This window comes from Necator americanus, chromosome I, assembly GCF_031761385.1.
Source record: "Necator americanus strain Aroian chromosome I, whole genome shotgun sequence".
Taxonomy (NCBI): domain Eukaryota; kingdom Metazoa; phylum Nematoda; class Chromadorea; order Rhabditida; family Ancylostomatidae; genus Necator; species Necator americanus.
Window position 1 is genome coordinate 27,597,421 of NC_087371.1, and position 18,182 is coordinate 27,615,602.

The 18,182-nt window shown below is 41.8% G+C and overlaps 3 protein-coding genes across 3 annotated transcripts; 1 reads left to right on the top strand and 2 right to left on the bottom strand.

Annotated features, from left to right (window-relative positions):
* Positions 1–252: 252 nt before the first annotated feature.
* Positions 253–2,785, top strand: RB195_007037 (uncharacterized protein; the record flags this gene model as incomplete). Its single annotated transcript, XM_013439839.2, has 5 exons — positions 253–302; positions 360–523; positions 595–731; positions 2,431–2,544; positions 2,600–2,785. 5 exons carry the CDS (start codon positions 253–255, stop codon positions 2,783–2,785), a joined length of 651 nt encoding a protein of 216 aa, XP_013295293.2.
* A 2,369-nt stretch (positions 2,786–5,154) lies between these two features.
* On the bottom strand, positions 5,155–12,814 carry RB195_007038 (uncharacterized protein; the record flags this gene model as incomplete). Its single annotated transcript, XM_064180449.1, has 12 exons — positions 5,155–5,226; positions 5,282–5,396; positions 5,582–5,664; positions 8,683–8,764; positions 8,827–8,883; positions 10,386–10,448; positions 10,586–10,632; positions 10,690–10,789; positions 11,504–11,577; positions 12,430–12,511; positions 12,576–12,663; positions 12,718–12,814. The coding sequence occupies 12 exons, from the start codon at positions 12,812–12,814 to the stop codon at positions 5,155–5,157; spliced, it is 960 nt and encodes a 319-aa protein (XP_064037320.1).
* A 3,093-nt stretch (positions 12,815–15,907) lies between these two features.
* On the bottom strand, positions 15,908–16,261 carry RB195_007039 (uncharacterized protein; the record flags this gene model as incomplete). Its single annotated transcript, XM_064180450.1, has 1 exon — positions 15,908–16,261. The coding sequence occupies one exon, from the start codon at positions 16,259–16,261 to the stop codon at positions 15,908–15,910; it is 354 nt and encodes a 117-aa protein (XP_064037321.1).
* Between the last annotated feature and the right edge of the window lie 1,921 nt (positions 16,262–18,182).

Here is an 18,182-nt window from a genome sequence, read left to right on the forward strand (position 1 = left end):
ACGTCTTCCTCTTTTCTTTCTGCATTTCACGTGAAAAATTCTTGTGTGCTGAAGGTGTTCATTGTATGTTACAGACGGGCGCATATCGATTTTGATGTTGAGGATGTCTTGTGCCTGTGCAAAGCATCTACTTAACGAATACAAATACCATCAAATTTTCTTTGTTTGCTCTCGATCGCTTTCTAGATCCTTCAGTTTTTTAGATGATTTCGTAAGCATATAATTTTTCAGGTAATTTGATTACAACCAGAAATGTTATCCTTGCCAATTCGAACCCTTTGCCGAAGCGCTAGACTTACATCGTAAGTATTCCATGCGAATATAAACAAGTTTCTTTTGAAAATTCTGTATTTCTCTAGAGTAAGAGCCAAGCACAGTCTTCCGGATCTTCCATATGACTACAATGCATTGGAGCCTGTCATCTGTACCGAGATTATGCAACTACATCACCAGAAACATCATGCGACATATGTTAACAATCTAAACGCCTGCGAGGAGAAGATTCATGAGGCTCTTTCAAAAGGTACGTAACCTTTCTTTGTGTTCGCAGCTGTTTTCAAGGAATGCTCACGTGATAAGCGGTGAGATTTCTAGGCAATATCAAAGAAGCGATTGCTTTGCAACCAGCACTGAAATTTAACGGCGGTGGTCACATCAACCACTCAATTTTCTGGACAAATTTAGCCAAGGATGGAGGAGAACCGAGTGCTGAACTAATGGCTGCCATAAAGGTGAATTTTTGGGAACAGTTTCCAAATGTTTACGTCCGAGCGGTCGAGGGTGGGACCATCGTGAACTGCAGCGACGTGTGGTGCTAGTAAGACTCGCATTCGTTTCTAAGCGCGACGCTCCCAACACCGTTCCGACTACAGCCGCTTACGCAACCGCATCCAGCTTCATGTCGATTTAACCCTATTCTACCGCTCAGTAGCGTTCACGTTGGCTGGATAGTGCCGGATACCTAACACGACGGGCATGGAACGAAGACGAAAACATCAAAATTGTACACCATGTTGATGAAGATTGAAGTTTGCTGAATCTGAAAAGACTATTCGAGAAATTAAGTTGATTTCATCGAGGAACATCCCTGTGAACTTTTGTTAGACGTAACTACGATACTCTTTCTAGTATGTATGAAAACAAGTAAGGTGTATAGTTGGTTTCTAAAGGATTATAATATGCTCTTGATACCAGCTTTTCATCCAACTAATCTGTGCCCGAAAGTACAAGTTCAACTCTTTTATCAACGTACTAGTCCTGGTGTTGTTATCGAAATATTGACTTGATAAAAGAGGACACAACTATGAGCGCAGATTAGTTGTGCGAAATGTAAATAATGGTCTGCTGCTTGAAATGAATTAGCTCTAGCACAAAAAAAAAACCAAACATGGTTCTTAGTCGTAAGCTTAAGAGCTAATATTCTATTAAGTCATGTGCATACAGAGTGAGCATAATGATCTCCAACATTTTAAAACGCTAGAGAAAGCGAAATGAATTTACAATAGGAGGAAATTATTATATTTCTGAAAAGTACATGAAATACCATTTTATTTATTGTGACGCTGTCATCACATTGCTGAAGATGTTCCCAGAAGTTCTTCATCACTTTTCGAGTTAGTTTAGGCGAAATTGCGTCGATTACTTGTCGTATCGTATCCTTCAATACCTCAGGGGATTGAGGAAGATGTTTGAAAGCATTTTCCTTTAGAAATCCCAAAGGAGGGCTTTTCGGATGGGCTTAATTGTGATGACCGTGCTGGCCAGTCTACGTCTTCACTTAGAGAGATTAAACACTTAGGGAACATTTCTCATAACAGTCTTGATGAACGCCTTGCTTGGCACTGTTTCGATGAAACCACACGTGTTCGGAATCCAAATCTACTTGTTTGGGGCGCAGAAAGGTCTCCAACGTTCAACGTACCGGTCACCTGTCACAATTATTGTTGCATCAACTTTCTCAACAAAGCATGAGCCAATCATACCAATTTTTTAAAATTCGGGAAGTAAAATGGCATTTACTTTCAGAAATATAAACACCTTTTTCTATACGGAATCTTTTCATTGTTTATAGTGCGTTAAAATGTGGGAGATTCACCTTATTCAATATCTCTATCTATATCCCAGTAATTTATTCCTCACAAAACTCGCTTAATTTATGAGGGTGAGATTAGTAGAGGATCGCATGAACCTACTATCTTTTATTTCCTGTGAAAATGAAGATTGTGCAAGAAAATGAGCTCGCTGAAGCTGCTTGCACGGGATGCACCTATTTCTTACATTAGCAGTCATCTCTACGATGTTTACAGAAGTTATAGGGATAATATCTCATTGTTATTTTTGTTTTTGTCTTTCATTTTTTAATATCCCTCTACTTAGCGACAGATTAGATGTTAACAACCATAGGAATAAAAAAAAAATGAGCGCTTCCAGAGAGATTTTGGATCATTGGAGAAGATGCAGGAATCTTTGTCGACCGCTACAATAGCCGTCCAAGGATCTGGTTGGGGATGGTTGGGTTATTGTCCGAAGCAGAAGAAACTGAAGGTACTAATGACCTAACTGGATTCTCTATTGAGGGGAAATTCGTGTCATATTTTAGGTGGCAACATGTGCTAATCAAGATCCTCTCGAGCCTACAACCGGGCTAATTCCATTGTTTGGAATAGACGTCTGGGAGCATGCCTACTATCTTCAATACAAAAACGTTCGACCTGACTATGTGAAAGCGATTTGGAAGATTGCCAACTGGAAGAATATTAGCGAAAGATTTGCGAAAGCAAAGTAAAATTAGCCGGAAAATACGTGTGACAAGGACAATATTGCATTCTAGTATTTATGTACGGTGTTGTGCAGTAGTTTAGGTTATATGAATTGTTTTTTTTTTCTCCTTCGCCGCTCTCTGTTTCAGTTACAAACCTACACAAAGCCTTAAATGCCTAAATCTCAGCTTTTTTCCCATGTTACTACGACATTACGTGTAGAATTATGTTAGAAAAGGTGCAACTATAATGTTGTGACCTTTCTGAAACGTCATGGTATACGTTTGTGCTCAAGAACGTGGGAAGTTAACAGCAGAAATGATAAGATAGACGGTGATGCCGTTATACTCAAATCAGATCACTGTGCTCAAAAGCTTAGGAAATAACTTGGTTGTAACATTTAAGATTTGAGAAAAAAGCGATGATAAGAACATCGTTCTCAGAGCTGGCTTACAATGAGAAATCTTCCCAGTTTTAGTGTGAAAGACGCAAAACCCAACCATTTGTTCGGGTTACTGTGCCAAACTTAAAGTAAAACGCAAAAAAAAATTACAGTAGGCGTAGAGTGCGTTGTGACGGAGTTGCGTGTTGAGTCTTCGGTGGAGGCGGGCGCTCGTTTTCTGTACACATCACGAAAAACTCCTCAGAGCAGTTCTTTTCTGCTTGTTTTTGGTAGTTTTTTTGCTTAGTATGACACGAATAACATCATATGGATCGTTACCAAGATCGTTTTCCACCAGTTCTCTCGCTTGTTTTGCCTCTAAGATTTTAGTTTGTAAAGATTCTGGCCTCTCGTTTCCTTGTGTAATTGTGCCCAGTCGCCATCTTTGTATCATACCGATACATCGGTCACAGTTGTCAACACCGTCATGCGAAAAACAATTCAACTACCGAAGGGGAGCTAAGCCCAGGAGGCTCGAGTCTGACGATCTTGTTTACGCACGCAACCAGTGCTTCAAACATTCCGCAGATTTTTTGACTTCGTTACATTCCGACCTTTTATTCTTTCATTACGTTACGTTTGGGAGCACTACTTTAACCAGCTATTGCCTCGCGCTTCGTTGGAATGAGATCGTTGAAATCCTTGAACTGGCTGCCTCAAGGTATCGTTTACTATCGTGCTAGCCGAATAGGATGTGTGGCCTTCACCGGTTGCTCCTGATCCGACAACTGCGTCGTTAAATTCGCAGGCAGCGCTCTTCCGCTATTGGACAGTGTCCAACTCGTACCTGTTGATATTCCTCAATTTTTTTTTCAGGTCGACTAAGTTTTTCGGCTAAGTTGCTATAAGTGTTAATCTTAGCGTGGAGGTGTTTTATATGACGTTTCATTGTGATTTTCATCAATAAAGGCCAGTACAGTAAGTTATTGGTGAAAACGACTGTTTGAGGACTTAGCAGATGGGTTGATGAGGATGCGGCGAAATGAGGGTTGAATAAAATTTATTACCTAAGAAATGCAGATACTCCAGAAAGTTTTGTTTGATCTGAATATGAACATGGGGTACAATTTGTTTGGTCATAAAAGTTGCACAAATAAGTAACTTCCTTTTCTCTTCTGTAAGAGTTCTTCTCAATGTGAGAATTCAATTTGGTCTCCATTTTCCACGAACTCCCATACTTTCAGTTTTCAGTGCGCAGTAACATTTCAGGGATATGTGATATTTTTGAGATTTTATTGCACGAACGCATTTTGTGTAGATTTCTTCGAGCTCCACACCTCAATAAGTTTCAGACTCTACTCGATTTCATTTCTGAAACTCGTCATAAAGTTATAAATACACTTGTGAAATTCCTCACTGATGATTAATGTTTGTGCGATATTTGGCGTCATTGTTGTGAATTCTATTCTCTGAACATTTGAATGGAGAAGAGAAAGTCTTCACTTATTGACACAAACAAAATTTAAAGGCATTACCCCCCTCCCCGAATCTGAGGTGGTACTGATTTCAAGTGGAGTATTCGTATACGGGATAGTAGATTATGGAGAGTGGGTGATTCTGTCCAATTCTTCCTAATTGCCGCAAAAAACGGCCCGGAAGATGCGGCGCGTGCATAGGGCTGGTGCGCTCCAATTGAACTCGTTGAGGAAAATGCGCGCCGGAACGCTCGATGCCGTATCGTATGCCTTTAAGGGATCACCGTGCATCATTACCCAGTAATCCTTTTCTCTGGCCTCGCTAATCTTTTGCATTGAAGATTTGCTGGACTCGAAAGGTTGGATGCACCCGGTGTAAATGTAATTTAAAAAAAAACCATAAAACAATGAAGTGAACAATTCTACTCGAACGGATGTTCATTGTTCGTCAAACCAACGTTTCATCTACATATCACAAAAATTATGAGACTTGAAAGCTGTTAAAGCTTAGGGAAAAAATCGACAAAATATACTTTCATCATGTCTTCACTTCCCACCACGGGAATGGATCTGCGTATTCCTGACGATCTGGATGACGTTGTGCGTGAATCTGGCGATAGAAATCGTTTGTTTATTCGATATTAGGATTAAAATTCACTACTAACCTGATAGTATCGGACGAGATGATCTAGGCTAATATGATGTAATGGTTTTTTCTCTCCAGTGTCGACAAAAAAGTAAGTAGAGTCATTAACTACCCGTGTACGTACAGGATAGTGCCTGAAAAAAAAAACCAACATACGCGGAGAATTCCAATATTTCTTGCCAAAGTTGTCACACATGAGAGAGGCAGTTTAATTTAATATTTAATATTAAATTTATTGTTTATTTGAACTTCGATTTAATTTAATTTCGAGCAAGAGTAAAAGTGCTTTTTTTTCTCTCTCGACGACCACTCTACGTACCTATAAGAACCGTTTGCAGTTTTGTACACGAGCAATAGATGCAATTCTGGATCAAGTTCATCGATCAGAGGATGGTGTAGCAACTGTAATATGCACTTACTGACCGCTGCATCCGGTTAGGCGTATAATGACGTTTCTCATAAATTAACATGAATTTTTATGACATTTCTTCGCACCATGTACAGTCGGGTCAAAAAAGACCTCAGCTTATATCCATTTCCAAAGATTTTCCGCTTGGATAAACCCGGTACACTGCATAAATATTTATCCAGCAAAAATTTGTCCTCGAACACGCAACGGAACGACGTTCCCACTTGTGTTCCCCATTTTTTTAGCATTGGAAAAGTCTCTACAACAAACGGCTGGTCCCGCAGTGAAGTCGCATTGCACCGAATTTGCCGCAGCAAAATAACAAAATAATAATGGACAGTGCAATTGGAAAAAGATATCACCGATGGTTTAATTTCCATCCTAATTATTCACTCGGAGACATATACATTGGATTCGGTTTCCTGGTGTTCGGTGCAGTTCCGTAAGCTGTAGAGGGGTAGAGCAGGCGCGGTGTAGCCTAAGAGTTGGGATCGAGGTGGGATCTTCATCTGATACCACCCATCGCTGCACTTCCAGTGAAACAAGCGATCCGACAATTTGTGTCAGGAAAAAGAATCCCGCCTAAACAATGGCTAGCGGGCAATTGCGAAGCTAATAGCCGATATAGTATCCTTTTTGCAAGCGTACGTCATTTCTTCATTGTCGTAGGTGGTATCATTCCTTCATTTACTCTACATCATTCCAAACTTTGCCTGTAGAGACCGCATACAGTGTTATTCACAAATATGAAGACTTTCTATTGCCTATTGTCGTGACACTGTTGGAAAATACTATACTTGGTGGAACTATGGCACAGGCGTACAGCTGGATTCGCACTTCTCCATACAGTCGGGTCAAAACGACATAAATTTCGGTACAATTGGAGAAAAATTTGCGGCTGGTGTCCAGGTAGAAGCATCGAAATTTAGAGTAGGATCAAAACGACACGTAAGCACGTACGCAATTGCGTACGCGGCTCCTTTCGAGGCGATTCGGTGGAGCGTAGCGGCTGTGAGCGTGGTGAAGCCCCTACCGGCACCACCTCTCGTTGCAGTTTGCGACGGTCCCACCTTGGTTCCACCTGCTGCCTCTACCGAGTTTCGAGCGCGTACGCAATTGCACCGCAACCACAATATAGTCTGGTCAAAACGACATGAAACACGGACCGTTGCGCAAGCGGTCGCGCTCGGAAGCGGTGCGATGGAGACAGCGGTTGGAATCGACAACCGCGGAGTGGTGGGACCATGGCGAACAACAGAGGTGTGTGGCGGTAGCGTGGATCCTTACACGATCCCAACCGCTACGCTCCACCGCTCCGCTTTGAGCGCAGCTGCTTGCGCACATGTCCGTGTTTCATGTCGTTTTGACCCGACTATACAACGATGAATGGCGGTAGGCATTGGCGTGGATCTCACGCCAATGCCTACCGCTACGCTTCTCCCCGCAGCTTCGAATTCAGCCGCCCACGCAAGTGCACCACTGAGTTTAGGTCGTTTTGCTCCGACTATACCTTATTTTTCATTCATAGCTATGCTTTTCGTAAATTTTATTTTGCTAACCACATCGATAACGGATGTACTATCACGCTCTACGAAAAAATCTATTTATGTGTAATTCAAGTCACACTCCAAGTATATACTACAAGTTCTTTATCAGAGTGTGAAATGACATCGATACCGGATCTTTGCCTCAAATTTGAAGGAGAACGCGAACACGTGTAATCAGCTCAAAACAACATGAAGAATGGTGCAATTGCGTACGTGGGTACGCTCGGAGCGGTGCTGTGGAGCGTAGCGGTTAGGAACGTACTGGGTGGTGCACTTTGCAATGGTCCCACCTCTGTTCCCGGTGCTGCCTCCACCGCGCCGTTTCGAGCGCGTACGCGAATGCACCGTGCTTCGTGTCGTGTTGACCCGTCGACTACAGTTCGTCGATGGAAAATATGATTACACTATACAATTAGTGTTATGGACATAATTAAGAAATAAGAAACTCCATTGGTCAACATGTAGACAAGGGAGATCCATCGTCTTTGTTCCGCTGCTGGTGGCTAATTGCAAAACGATGCCCTTTTTCTGCCCAAAAAATGCAGCTTCCTTTTCGATAGTAATCGCCATCATTATTCACCATATAACGGTGAATAACATTACATTTAGCCATCATTCCCATATTGATTCTTCTTCATCAAAACATTCCCTGCTGCCTATGTCGTTTCTTTTTCCGACTATCATTTCAAGCTTGAAGGCGATGACTGGGGAAAATGAAAAGGAAAGTATGAGTATGAAGAATTTTCCTCGCAAACATTTCCCACACTGTTTTTCTTGATAATTAGGAGGAACTGAGCGGAATCGCGTCCATACTCTACCCTCGTATTCCTATTTTTCCCGTGCAGATCTCAACATAGTAGTATACTGCCACTAAGTTAGAATCCTTTCCCTTGAGGAAGTTGACATCAATTCGTCTGTTCCCGGGAAAAAGGATGGAATTTTTGGTAGTTTCCAACAGCATTGAACTATTGAGCGCTCAGCCACATTCGTGTGGAATCGTTAAAGGCATCAAATAATTTTACTAGGCGATGTGACCCATATAGCGCTCGAGGCGGCGATACATCGATTTCTTCTAATTGGCGAGAGACAGCCGGAAGATTCGAATCGCATGTGGGACCGTCGTTAAAAAAATGCGCAGGAATGCTCGAGCCGTGTCAGCAAGGGTCCCCTCAATTAGGAAGAAATGCACGGAATCCCCTACGGTTCGCCAATCTACTCCATTCGAATACTCCGCGCAGTCGTACCTACCGCAGTTCGGCATCCTTTAAATCAATAATTTCATTAGTCGTTGTGACCCTACCGTATGTACTGTTTGGTAAACACTGCAATGAGGGGAATCGCCGCTATATTTCAACAGCAGATGATAAGATTTAAGGCATTTTCTAGCTTCTTATTCCATAGTTATATCGCTACTTGTCGAAGAATTAACTAAATCGGTTTTTCATTTTTTTTCTCGACAGGTACCTCGTGATACAGCTTGAAGTCACCGCGTTTCTCCACTAATCCTTCCGCTTTTGAGAAATTGCAAATTCCCACATAAATACTTCTGTAAGCAATCGTTAAGAAATCGATGAACAAGGAAAACTCAAACTATTCGTGAGAGATCACTTGGCAATCCCTTCATATGATCCACGATTGGTTTCTGTATCTCCTTTTTGGAAATTCCTGAAAATATGAATGCATAGAGGCTAATCTTGATAAAGTGGGCAGATATAAGGTTGAATTTCAGTAAAATAAGGACAGATCAGTGCTAAGACAAATCACCAAGAAAAATCATGGATATTATTTCGCAAATTAAAGTTTTTGATAAAATCAATCGCTATGATTAAGTCATAGACGTTAAAGGCAAACATTCAGTTCTTTCTGAGAGGAGACAGACTTTTTTCTGATATCGCCTAGCAGTGCCCAGAACGCTAGCACGGAGCAAAGAACTACAAAGCGAAATTCTGAAAAGTAATCAACTGAGAAGTCGTTTTAGTTATTGGAATTATAGTATGATGAAAGTGTTGGGAATATTTGTGTTGAAATTGGGTTTACTCTAGAGTCTTTAATTGATGAGATTTTTTTTTGCTACGCTTACAGTAGATTTCTCGCGTAATTGGAACTAGGAAGAAATTAGGGGAAAGCAGCGGCGAATAACAGGCTCGAAACATACTTCTCACAACGTTACACACTTTATATCAACTACAGATAATATTAATGTGAAAGGAATCAAATTTTTGGATTGGCCTAGTTGTCCCCAGATCTTAACCCGACGGAGAACTTGTGGGGCTTCCTTGTACACGAGGTGTACGGGAATAGAACCCCTAATTCCTCGATTTCTGAGCTGAAGGCCGCCACACGTTATGCATCAGCTAATGTAGAGCGAGCCTTTATTGATATCCCTATCAATAGTATGCCGAATGGAATTTCTGATGTTATTCACAACAGAGGCGATGTGACAAAGTAATGAAACTTGTTTTTAGACCCTATTTTCGTAATAAATCACTATTTTTATGAAGCGGACCTAAGATTTTGCACCATTTCTTATTTCTTTATTTCTCAGTAAAAGTTCCTGCCATCGTGCGCTGGTCAGGTATCCTGTCAAGGGTACTTAAATAGAAGTTTTCGCTGGTGAGAAATACGGTGATGCCACGGCTTTGGTAATCCGTTTCCGGCTGCTGTTAGGAAAATCAAGGATGGACCTAAGATTTTCCACCGCACTGTGTATTTGGAGGCACAACCGCTGTATATAAAGAAGATGAGTCGAACAGATTGAGGATTCCTCTGCTTTTATCAACCAACTACCATGGAAACCCTAGAATACTCAATCAATATCGTCAGGAATCGAATTGAGACTAAGAATCAATACAATACCATGCGAGAATAGAAGGAAACTCTGTTTTCACAGTTTAGAAAAATAGCCACAAGTCTGATTTGGGAGATACGTGGTTATTAAAAGGGTTATTTTCTTGCTTTGGAAGTTTTTCGCGAAGCAATAATCAATTAGTAGCTGTATGCGAGCATCGCTCTTCCTAACCGTGCAAGATTTATTTTTAGCCATACATTTCTACGATGAGATGAAAAAAAAAAACAAAATAAAATATACAAATATAGAAGTAATACTTTGATATGGGTAAAAATGTACAAACATAAATGTATAAATGTATGATATAGTTATAAATCACCTCAACTCTACATCATTCGGCCCTTCTTTCTCATTTTCGACTTTTTTTTTCTTATTTCCTTTCCTAAAATTTTCATTTACATATGTGGCTGTAGCTATTAGTTGGGAATTTACAACGAGTAAAAAAAAGTGATCACTGGTGATTTTCAGAACTTGGGACGGAACAATGGAGAGAGGAGGAATAGATTGCAAATGACTAACCTTCGTTTATCGAGGGTACCGTCTCCTGCATTTCTTTGCAGAGGAGCCTAAAATTGTGCACTGTTATATTGTACGAAAGAAATTTCGATCAACGTGATGCTTACTTCTTGATAAGCTTTGGATGAATCAGATGCGACTTCGCTGGAATCGAGCAGTGATGTGTTTGCCACTTCAACTTTCCCATTAATTTCATTCTGACTTTCTCTACATAGTACTCATTTAGTATTAATAAGAATTGATAAAAATTGGTCACTACAGAACACAATATTGCCTATTACGTTAAAATCTACTTATTTTTATTTATTTCATTTCCACCGGCATTTAACGTAACTGCTAATAACATCAGAGTAGAAGGATATCTAGTTCTGATCAGATCTGTTCACCACGAGGTGAACACGGATTTTGGGAGTTATTTCGCGCGATTACGGTGCACTATGCCGTGCATACTGTAGCCGTACAGAGGATGATTATGCTACAAAACAGTGGTCGGCACCAAAACGACCCGAAGCTCGTTGTGCAGTCGGGTGCACTCGAATCAGCGCGGAGGAATGCAGCGGTTAGGATCAAGGTGGGACCCTTGCTAGCACCAGGTCAAAACGACATGAATCACAACTTATTTGCGGTGCATTTGCGTACGTACTCGAAACGGTGCGATGGAGGCAGCAGTTGGAACCGAGGTGGGACCGTCGCAAACTGCAGCGACGGGTGGTGTCAGCAAGGGATTCACCACGCTCCTAGCCGCTACATTCCACCGAAGCAGCTCGAGATAGGCCGCGTACGAAATTGCGTACGTGTTTCTTGTCGTTTTGACCCTACAATACCTGCAGTGCGTAAATTATACGTCATTGTGTCATTTTTATTGGATTCAAATCAATTCTAGTTTATTTTTAAATCAATGCTTAAAATAAGTCAACTAACACGTTCTCTTCTACTTGTTTGTAAGATTTTGAACTGCCAATACTCCACTCTTCGGCGGTTTTCTTCTTACGTTGCTGGAATTTTTATTATCTTTTTTTTTGAAATCAGTGGATTGAAAGATCCGTTCAGAATCTAACAGTGTGCGTATTATGACCAGTAATGAATATCGAAATATTTATGGACATCTGCTGCTACTAGGAGCAAAGGAAGTTCCAGGGAAATTCTAGGGAGAACATCGGTAGCTTCAAATTTTCAGTCGTATGGATTCAGATCAATGAAAAACATGTTGTCAACAAGAAATTGAGATCAGCTCTCATTTCGAGTTCTGTTCAGATTGGGTGATCACCCCACGAATCTGAGGAGGTACGAATTTCAGGTGGAGTATTCGTATACGGGATCTTAGATTAAGGAAAGGTGGGCGCTTCCGTCCATTTCTTCCTAATTGCCGTAAAAAAACGGCCCGGAAGATACGGCTTCGGGCGTTCCGGCGTTCTATTTTCTACAACGAGTTCGATTGGAGCGCGCCAGCCGTGCGCACACGCCGCATATTCCGCGCCGTTTTTTTTACGCCAATTAGCAAGAAGTGGACGGAATCACCCCCCTCTCCATAATCTACTATCCCGTATACGAATACTCCACCTGAAATCCGTACCACCTCAGATTCGTGGGATGATGCCTTTAAACGTTTCCTCTTACTCTCATTAACAGTTCGCTGTGTTTTCGCAATAGCTGAACTGAATACACTTGTTTGAACCACATCGCAACTAAAATGGGACTTCTTCTAGTTAGGGCAACAAAAAAACCCGTGATCTCCGGGCTACGTATCAAGTACTATGGTTCCGATCGCCTGTTCTACTGTGGGACATTTGTTTTCTGTTTGTTTCATAGTCATCTCTTTCATAAAAACAGAAAAAAAGTGTTCAAACCTTCTCCTTTTCTCTTTTTTGTCTTCGTTTCGACCTCTCTTCTCTTCTCTTTCGTCGGCGTTCAGCGTGTTCTTCAACATGCCTGGAGAAGAACCGTTGTACACTGCTGTGTATCTTTATGCTTGGGATTTGACATTAGATCGTACACTAGTTGTTTTGCGAGTCTGTCAATTGCTTCCTCCTTTCTTGTCTTCTTTTTTTGTTCTTTTGGCTCCATCAAGTTCACATATTCTTCTGCAAAAGAGGAGTATCAAACTTTTATCCATTGAACAAACCTCTGCCATTAACCGTCTTCCGCTTTTTCAGCGGCCTGCTGAAGTCCAGCGCGGCAAATCCTGCCGTGAAGACAGCACTCGAGTATTTTGCTGTTCCTTGGAGAGGGCATGAGTAAGATGGTGGGATATGTTTCCGACATGTGCTTTTATAGCTCCTTGTTTTGTTTTTCTTCTTTGATATACTCACATTCCATATTTAAAGGCAGCGTATCACAAAATTGACATACCGAATAGTTAGGTCAAAACGACATGAAACGCGGACAGCTGCGTAAGCGGCCGCGCTCGAAGCGGCGTCATGGAGCGTAGCGGTTGGGGTCGTGTAAAGATCCTCGCTATCGCCACCCCTCTCTACAGTTCGCCATGGTCCCACCTCGTTTCCAACTTCTTACTGCACCGTACGTTATGTCGTACAATAAGGTGGAAACCTGATGGAAAACATAAGGCTCGGGGTGCAGGTTACGAACAAGAGAGTGGACTCACTCAATTCACCCTGACCGCTCTATAAAAATGGCGTGAGAACGGTGTTTGTTCTTACGAGCCTATTGTATATGCTTCGGTCCCATCATCAGCCTAATCATTGGTTTCACTAGGATAGTCTGCTGAGGAAAACTCATTGGTCTTCGACGGACGTGGATGCGGCGCGTGAGCAAAGGTGGCGCGTTCGAACTTACACCATACCACCGCTAGCCACGCTGTTTTTTAGGAAGAGTAAAGGGAATTTAGCGGAACCACGCTCGTGTTAGTGATTTATAGCTATTTATTTACTATATAACCTCAAACTCTATTTCCATAAAGTTCCTTATATATAGAGATCCGCCTATACGGGTATGAGTGCCACCTTGCCTTGGTGACCCTCCCTGTGTTGAGCCCAGTCGGACATTTGAGCTGTGGACAAATAAATGATAAAGGACAAATTGTCTGGCATTAATCAATTCATTTCGGATGCGTCGACCTTTTCACTTGGAGTCAGGTCCGTTTAAGGTTTACGAACGCATGCGTACTCGGCACAACGACTTGCGGGGACTAGCTGTTGTATCGAGTCAGTGTTTTCATCCTCTCAGGCCACTCTCGTAATAATTTATCGATACCGCAGGGATGAAAAGTTTGATTAGCGCTTGGAAACCGTCGACCAACGATCAACGAACGAACGTCGATGCTGCAGTCGCAACGGAACCTCAGCAGTTGCGCTACATCTACATAATTTGCACAATCTTATGTCGGTTTAAGTTACCCAATTGCTGAAAGAAGTTAATTTCGCTTGGTTTAGGGTTAAACCTGGATGTGTCGAATGTCTAAAAATCCTCTCAGGTCACTCTCGTACCAATTTATCGATACCGCAGGGACCGTCTAAAAAGAACTTTTGACAAAAATCCTCCACTCTGTGACGCTGAACATCCCGGACAATACTTTCCTGACTACATTTGGTATCGACAGGCAGTTCAAATGAGGCGTGAAGGATGGAAAACGGCAACGAATCATGTATGAACCTTGTTGTTTTCTAGAATTCTTGCTGTAGGTTGAGAATGTTGGGTGGAGCTATGCACAAGGACGACATGTCTCGACGGAGATGCTGACAATCGCGTTCAGGCGCGTTCTATTGAAATATCAGCCCTAAAGGCATCAGCCCACGAATCTGAGGTGGTACGGATTTCAGATGGAGTATTCGTACACAGGATCGAAGATTATGGAGAGGTGGGTGATTCCGTCCATTTCTTGCTAGTTGGCGTAAAAACGGCCCGGAAGATGCGCACAAGGCTGGCGCGCTCCAGTCGAACTCTCTGTAGAGAATAGTGCGCCAGAACGCCTGAAGCCATATCTTCCGGGCCGTTTTTTTACGACAATTAGGAAGAAATGGACGGAATCACCCTCCTCTTCATAATTTACTGTTCCTTATAAGAATACTCCACCTGAAATCCGTACCACCTCAGATTCGTGGAGTGATGTCTTTAAGCCAAACCCATACACTTTTCATGTCTGTTTTTAGTCTACTCACAAGAGAACAACTTTTACTCTTTTCAGAAATCAATCATCAAATTATCTAATTTTTAGTTCTTTCGGAACGCGAGGGCATGAAACGCCAATGCATCATCAAGCTAAGACTACAGAAACAACCACTTGTTGTTTTGTTGTTGTTTTTTTTTTGTTTTCAATCATTCAACAACTGTTTTCAACCGGAATAAAGTAAATAGAATCGTTGGTTGGAAGTAAAACCAAGCGTTGGTGGACTTTCTTGATAGTACCTTCATCAACGCTGAGTTTTGTAGTCAGTTGAGATATTTCGGAGTAAGCTGAGTCCTTTGATAAGGACGAGGTTGTCGAAATGTCAAACCATAAATAAGATTTCGCCAAAACCTCGTTGGCAAAACAGGAGAACAAAACGTCCTGTTCACAGCGTTGAGGTTTCAGGAAGAGAGAATTTGGAGATTTCTGCGTAGATTTTCGTTTCTTATTAAAACTTCAAAATCCAGTAACCACGATATGAATCCACTTCTAGGTAGTCCCAAGGGGCGCAGTCCATTTCGGCAACTAATAAGAATCCAGTATAATCTTTTTTGAATGCTATCCAACACAACCACCCTTCAATTTACAACATCGGGTAATGTCGACCGGTTATCACAGTGTCGAATAATCGTCAAATGTGAACCAGGGTTCATTGAACCTAGACGTTGAGCGGTGATATGGCATACAGAATAATCAGTCGAGAATAGAATCAGTTGAAAGTAGCCAGTAGTTTGCCTTGTCTTTTGTTGTAGTCGAGTTGCGCCGATTATTTATAGCCTTGTGATACTGGATTTAATCCATTAATACAAAACAGAATAATTAAAAACGACTACAAGCACGACACATTAAGGCAGTAATAAAGTGTCGTATACCTAAGCGAATGAGTACGAGTAACAACGGGAACAGGGCGAGAGACTATAAGAATGCTGAATCCAGAAAAAGCACTCTGGTAGACTGCTTACATATCGTTCTTCCTGAAGATTGGTATTTCGAAAGATATTTCGAAAGGGATTTGGAAAAGAAATTTCGAACCTTCCGCTCTCTTGCCGTGAGAACGTCAACAGCTCAGAGTCGCGCTTCCGCGATACTTCTCGGACCACTTAGACGGCGCCTAAGTGTTGGCGTATCCTTTGATTGAGACGGGTAATCTTGTTCACGGCGTCCTCACTCTCAGAACACAGAGGCGGGTCCATGTACGTTCACTAGCCTCCGGCAAGTCGCACAGCACCGAATGGTGGCCAAACTCGTCGCAGTAAAAGTACCGCGTGTTGTACTTCCCGCAACTGCGGTCGGCTGGACACTGTGTTCTCAAACACATGATGCGCCAGTTTGTGCGTTCCTGATCTTTCCTCTTCCTGACGCTCATGATCTCGGTGCATCAGGCGTTGTTGCTCCAGTTCCTGGATCATCAACGCTATGCTATCATGCGCTTGCTTGGTTCCGTAGACCTTCACCGTTTTATCACCTCTTTTTGCTGAAAGCGGACCAAAATAAATAATATCGATGTGTCCAAACGGTCGCGTTCTTCTGACCTGTCGTTCCGGCAGATCATCCATCTGGATATAGGAATGAAAGGTTGTTTAGTTTTTGGCAAGGAACACATCGTCTTGCCACTGTGCGTGCGATTTGTCATAATTAGGGGATCCAAACCTACTCTCTCAAGCCGGGCACTGTGTGCGCTATTGCGCAGTGGATTGGCGAGTCCGCAAGCTCCACAATAAGTTAAGCTAGGTTAGTTCTTATTGCGAGGTTGTGAGGATGTCGAGCAATGGCGCGAAGGCTGGAATTTTCAAGACGTCCGTGACAGCAAAGGATCTCGTGTTCATTTTTTCAGCTTTAGTTGCTTGATAACTTTCTGCTGAAATGGTGGCCGGTGAAACTGTTGACCTGTTAGCTACGGATGAGAACTCGTAGCACATTTTCCATTTTCCTAGCTGTTATATATGGTATCGGTCCTTCCATCGCTCTGTTACGGAGGGGGGAGGGGGGGAGAACCGCGGGCACGGCTAAAAGGAAATTAAAAACAAAAAAGGCCATAAAAAAAATTTTATTAAAAAAAAACCGCCCAAAAAAAAACCCGGCCTTGTTTTTAGTACCAAAAAAAAAGAAAATTCCCCCCCTCCCCCACCAAGAAAAAAAAAAAAAAAAAAAAAAAAAAAAAGGGGGGAAAAAAAAAAAAAAAAAAAAAAAAAAAAAAAAAAAAAAAAAAAAAAAAAGGAAAAAAAAAAAAAGAAAAAAAACCACAAAGGAAAGGGGAAAGGAGAGGGGGAGGGGGGAACGGAAGGAGGAAAGGAGGGGGGAAAAGAAAAAAAAAAAAGAAAAAGACAAAAAAAAAAACAAAAAAAAAAAAAAAAAAAAAAAAAAAAAAAAAAAAAAGAAAGAAAAAAAAAAAAAGAAGAGAGGGGGGGGGGGGGACCGGAAGAAAAGAGAAAAAAAAATAATAAAAAAAATAATAATAATATTATATGGCATAGTTCCTGTGAAGCGTGGCTTATGCACGGTCCGTTCAGTTCGCTGCCGCAGCTGTGGGTTTGTTCAGGTAGTCAGTCTTGCTATAAATTGCAGAGAGTATGCGACGACCCTTTGATTGAAGGTTTGCTTTTTGCGCCGTTTCTAATCCAACAGATCCACTGCTTTGTTACGGATTTTTGTTGAAAAAACATCAAGTCGCCAATTTTAGGATGCTTTATTGTTTCTATATTTCTCTACATAAACAGGAAAAGCACACCACGCTTCCAGGCTCTGGTTACGTATACCCAGGTCTTTGTGCATGATAGGCTCTTGTCTCAGTTTGAATATATTTTGCCTATTGGCAAATTATATGCAAAATGAATGACCAATGTAACAATTTTTCGCTGCACGACCTTTTCGAGTTTAGAGAAATCCGGACAACCACCGCGCGTATTTACAAGCGACAATTGCGTCGTAGTATTTTTGAGGGGTGCTTGTAAAGAGGGTCCCAGCAGATTTTCGAGCATGCCCCGATCATGCCTGATGAGCGTTGGTGCGAGAAAGAGATTTACCTTCGTTGCTACCTAAATAGCTGACTCCACTTACCTATCGCTATTCATACCTTGGGTCACCGGCTTGGATATAATTCACGGGCTACTTAATAGTTTTGGAGAATCACACACATCCACTGGAAACTTGTGACGTGAGATGATCTCAAATTTGTAATCATAGGAGAAGCAAGAGAAGTAACTACGTGAAATATAAGAGAAGGGTATGTTTAATAGCTTCAAATTTGAAGAAACTTGCTCCCGTTCTCTTCTTTTTTAGATTAAGATGAACAAAACTCGCTCCCGTTCTCTTCTTTTTTGGATATTTTTTACAACTGTACAGTTATTTGCATCTCTATGGCTAAAAGAGCATCTAAGACGGTTGTCTGCCCTACTATGACCGACTGGAGCGTGACCTCGTCGAGATATCTTCGTGTATCACCTGGACATATGCACTGATCACGTAATGTATCGGGGG